This window comes from Ostrea edulis, chromosome 10, assembly GCF_947568905.1.
Source record: "Ostrea edulis chromosome 10, xbOstEdul1.1, whole genome shotgun sequence".
Taxonomy (NCBI): Eukaryota; Metazoa; Mollusca; class Bivalvia; order Ostreida; family Ostreidae; genus Ostrea; species Ostrea edulis.
The window spans coordinates 10,413,654-10,418,802 of NC_079173.1; the positions used below are offsets into that span (position 1 = coordinate 10,413,654).

Genomic DNA, 5,149 nt, shown 5'->3' on the forward strand with positions numbered 1-5,149 from the left:
GGGGGGGGGGGGAGGGGGGAATTACGCGTTTCTAGAGGAGTTTGTTTAGTCATACATTTCAGTCAACTAACTCCTTTTATTTTTAGGAGAGGGTTAATGGATTCCCCGGCTCTGACACCTATCCTAGATTATTGTAATGCTTTATTTAAAGATGTCCAATAACTTACATCGCCATTATCACCAAGATGTAGAAAAACATGTACAGTTTTCCCTCTATCAGTAATGTCGGGCGACAATTCGCGAGAGGTGGACATACATGTACGTATAGATGTACAATATATACATGAACTGTGGCTGGTGCTAATATTTCTCTCCTGGCGACCATTCGTGTCAATGGACGGGCGAATTTTATAATATTCGGTGAACATTGGCATGAATATTGAAGTCCATGACGATATATGCTGGAGCTCAAAATTCTATACTCAATTCACGGAATTCCAAATCATTTCATAATTAGCTACCTGCAATATATCTCCGGGAACACCTCTGATATACATGTACATGTATGGTATCAATTTTTTTTTTACTGTACATATTTCAAAAGGTTTTCATTTTCATTAATTAGTTGGTTGATTGTATATTGTTTACTCGAGAATTTTTCACTCATATGGAAACGTCATTAATTAGCATATTGTACAATTTAATTAACACTATCAAATAATCGCATTAAATTGGTCTCCACTCCCGCTGTACGTCATGGAATGACATTATGCAAATAATCTGAAAGTTTTTATCATGAATTATTTGCTTCATTGTGTCTTTGTTAAAACGAACCATTATACCATTGACTGGTTAAGTAGAATTTCAATACGACATTCATATTTTACTACACCAGATCATATAACGAACATTCACTTTACTCTAGAAATATATTAGCTAGAAATATATTAAGGAGGTAAGCTACACCAGAGAAATTTGATGTAGATGAAAAGTAGAGGATATGTACAACAATATTTTGAAATTGAAAACTTTCAAATTTACTTTATCTAGTCAAAAAATACAGTTTTAGCAGAAAGCAGTCTAAACAAAAAATTTAAAACCCCTGATGGATCTACAGTTCATCAGTCCTCTCTCTCTCTCTCTCTCTCTCTCTCTCTCTCTCTCTCTCTCTCTCTCTCTCTCTCTCTCTCTCTCTCTCCAGTCGACGTGCTAAACCTATTGAGCTACAGTTATGCGATAACAATATAGACAAATATTGCTAATATTCATATTTTCATATCCATGTTTAAAAGGAAGTCAGCCATTATGACGATGTAGAGTACCTCCTTAAGTACATGTATCTTTAGTTACATGTTCACACGGTTTGTAATTAACCTAATATGATTTATACATGTACGTGGTCAGTACGTGGTCAGTAAATTACAAATGGGACGAAAGTAAAGTTACCACTAAAATGATCAACGATGCGTACAATTAAACTGCAAACATTTTCGGGATGATCTAAATAGCTAAAGATAGTAAAAGATGTATAGAAAGCCACAAATATATTTACACTACAGAATTACATGTATATTGTTTGGGGATTTCAATTCAATACGCTTTTCCAGGGAGCGCATTATGTCACGTCTCGTTTGTCCAATGACCTGATTAACAATGAGTAATGTGGTAATGATCAACTTACCTAATATCAAACAGGACGAGTTAATTAATAATGATAAATCAGGCAGAAATGACACGTACCCGGTGAGATTTCTTATTGTGCATGGTAAACAAAAATTTATAAAAAAAAAAACCAAAAAAACAGGGCATTGAGTTAAAAAGACAAAACAAAGTAAACAATGTGGTCAAACTCATGAAACAGAGGATTCGCAGTCTAGAAAGTCAAATAAGCATCAGATATACCCATATTGATCATGTTTTGGGCAGAAGATTAAAAATATCATAGAATTAAAAAAGATATTGGTGAGAGGAATCTTGTTTTGCCAGATAATAGTCAAAATGAAGAATTCTTGACGTTTCGGCAACTAAGAAAACTAAATTATTATGATATAAAAAAGAAAGAATTGTTGGTGCCAAATAAAAAAATAATTGTTGGTGCCGAAACGTCTTTTAAAAGTAAGTGCCGAAACGTCTTGGTGCCGAAACATCTTAGTGCCGAAACATCTTAATAATAAAGTGCCGAAACGTCTTGGTGCCGAAAAAGTCCTGCACCCAAAATCAACTGGTAGAATCAGGCAAAACCATAACCCTCTCATTAGTTTTATTTGCCATTATCAATATTATTAACCTATATTATATATTATATAAATTCATTTAATCTTTAAATGTGTTAGCTATTTCGATACTGTTGCTGATACAATTAAAACAAAATTAATATTCATAACTTACCTTCCTTATAGAGTTAGCGACATCCTTATAAAATCAGAGACGCAAAGTACACTGAGTAACGACGACTTCCAATTTCGTCTTTCTTATGTTTCATATATATATTTAATTATCGCCATTTACATCTAATACGAATCTGCGAGGCTGTGACAATGAGCACAAGAGGATGAGTTTTAATACTTAATTTCAGACATCGATACTGTCTGAAAAACACAAGCAGATAAGATCATTCTAAGAATTGGATGTCAATATTTAAAACGATTCCCCATTTAAATACTGTCCGCGTACTTCTGTGATTTTCACATGAGCGAATTGCTTTCAGTGTGTTCGATAACTTGATTGAGAACAGTTCGTAATGTAATACAAAATGCATTTTATTTGTGAACAATCAATAAAAAGGTTTTGTGTTAATTAGTGATTTGAATAGATGGTAGATCTTGCAAAACGAATTGGATTTTACGTTTCAATGAAAGCAAAATAGCAAAACGTAAAATACAGGGGGGGGGGGGGGGAATTTGTAACTCCCTTTTAGATCCACTAATTAAGGTCAAAACGACATTATATTTTATTGATAGGAAATGTCCTGAAATCTGTAAAGCGGATTACTTCTTTAGTGTCCTGTTCTAATTTTTTTAATTTACTAGGTCGGTAAATACAAAAATTACGATATGACATTAGGTTAGGATGTTGGTTGTTTTTTTCAGGGTGTTTATATCTATTTAAGAAAAGGGGGTTTTAACAACCGATACAATAATTGGTTATTTGGTGTTTTCCAATTCAAGATGATTATATATGCACGAGGTGTTATTTTGTTGGTATGTTTGATGACCTTAGGGACGATCGCAAGTGTCAATATCCTTCATCATCAATAATAAAATTAATTTTTTGACCGTTATTACTCCGACATCTGGATCAGCGTGGCTTCGCTTCGGGAGTTGCAAAGGATCAATAGGTTTTTCAAATTTACTATTTTGAAGTAGACGTTTTAATGGAATGAGGGCGTTTTCCCGCACCGTTGTTTATTTAACAAGAGAAAAATAACGAGTGTTGGGTTAATGTTATTTATTGTTTGAGAATGAGCAAGTTTAACCAGGATGGATTTTTCAATTTTAAATTTCATCGAATTGTATTGCAGCCTATTGTGTAAGCTGCAAATTGACTGCAAGTAATGTTCATAAGGTGAAAATTGCTGATAATAATGTTCTCATTTACCTTCATGTATGCTCCCGCGATGAAACTCGAAGGCACATATTTTGTCCCTATCCATTCGTCCAACATAGGGAGGGATATGGTTGATAGCCCGACTATTCTCACAGAGCTTCTCTATCGAGCAGTTCATCAGCGAAATAGCCGAACTACGTGTATAAAGTGTAGCGGTCACCCAGCCAAGTGCTGATCATGCTCGCTGCTGCCTAACTTGCGTGATCAAGAGAGAGACATCACTAGAAATGTTAGCTCACTAGCGAGGCAGTATAAGTTTCCTCTTATACTGTCCGCTACACATGTATATGTGATTATTTAAAGACCTTCATAAATTCAAATAAACCTTATGACCTTTACCCTTACCAAATACTTTACTTCCCTCTTTCTTAAATAAAGACACCGTAACAAGTTTCACATTTTATTTGCCTTATGTATACAGATAAATGTATGTGCTTACCCCCCCCCCCCTTGTGGCGATTCTTGGTCTTGGCAATTAAGCAATGTGTATAATTGTTGTAGATTCAATATTACAACTAATTTACAATGGAAATGCCATATGTGCATCGACACCAAAATAGGTATATACCAAAAACACACCATTGCCTTACTGAATTGAAAAATCCATAAAATTAGAAATTCAAGCAAATTTAAACATTCCGGTTGACGGCAATAATTCGATATGCGTATAAGTCCAATTCCCCTTAAAATGCAGTTTAAACCTTCGCTTCTACCTGAAAATATTGAAAAGGAAGTAGAAGTTTATAACAGTAAAAAAAAAAAAAAAGCATCGCTGCAACTACAAATTATCCGGAATAAACATCTGTCAATATTTATTCTGACTTAAATAACCTAGTTTATTGTACAGCAATAAATTGTATTATGTTAGAAAATGAGAAACTATTTTGTTATTGTTTCGGTAGAATTCGAGTTGTGAAATTAAGCGGACATTTATGGAGCGCCAAATTAACATAAACTCAAATAATTGAAGATATCTTCAATTATTTGAAGATATCATTAATTCATTTGATGCGCGCAACAATTGAATTAAAGATCTCTTCAAATAATTAATGATATCTTCAATTCTGAATCATTGCGCGCATTAAATGAATTGATGATAGCATTAATTCTTCTGCTGAATTGATGCGCGCTTTAATTGAATTAATGATCTCTTCAAATGAATTAATGATATCAACAATTGAATTGATGCGCGCTACAATTCAATTAAAGAGAGCAATAATTGATATAATGCGCGCATTAAATCAATTGATGAGAGCAATAATTGAATTGATGCGCGCATTAATTCATTTGATGAGAGCAATGATGGATTTAATGCGCGCATTAATTCAATTATTGCTCTCTTCAATTGAATTAATGATATCTTTAATTCATTTGAAGAGAGCAATAATTCTTTTAGAGAGAGCAACTAAATAATTAAAGATATCTTCAATTCAACATATCCACAATTGAATTAATGATCTCTTTAATTGAATTGTTGCTCTCTTTAAAAGAATTGATGCGCGCATTAATTCCTTATACAAAAGCATTGTAAATAATTAAAGATATCTTCAATTGAATTAAAGAGATCATCAAATTATTTATACCGAGCTCTAAATCAATTATT

The 5,149-nt window shown here is 33.2% G+C and overlaps 1 protein-coding gene across 2 annotated transcripts in view; it reads right to left on the reverse strand.

Moving 5' to 3' along the window:
- Nucleotides 1–3,821, reverse strand: part of LOC125666362 (uncharacterized) — a 45,370-nt gene extending 41,549 nt beyond the window's left edge. The window contains exon 1 of one of the 2 annotated variants that reach the window (XM_056151898.1): nucleotides 3,538–3,821. In XM_056151898.1, coding sequence (XP_056007873.1) covers nucleotides 3,538–3,603 — 66 coding nt within the window. In that variant the 5' untranslated portion in view covers nucleotides 3,604–3,821. Of the gene's footprint in view, nucleotides 1–2,328; nucleotides 2,665–3,537 lie in introns of those variants that run through there. The other variant, XM_056151899.1, reaches the window with a different exon arrangement.
- Between the last annotated feature and the right edge of the window lie 1,328 nt (nucleotides 3,822–5,149).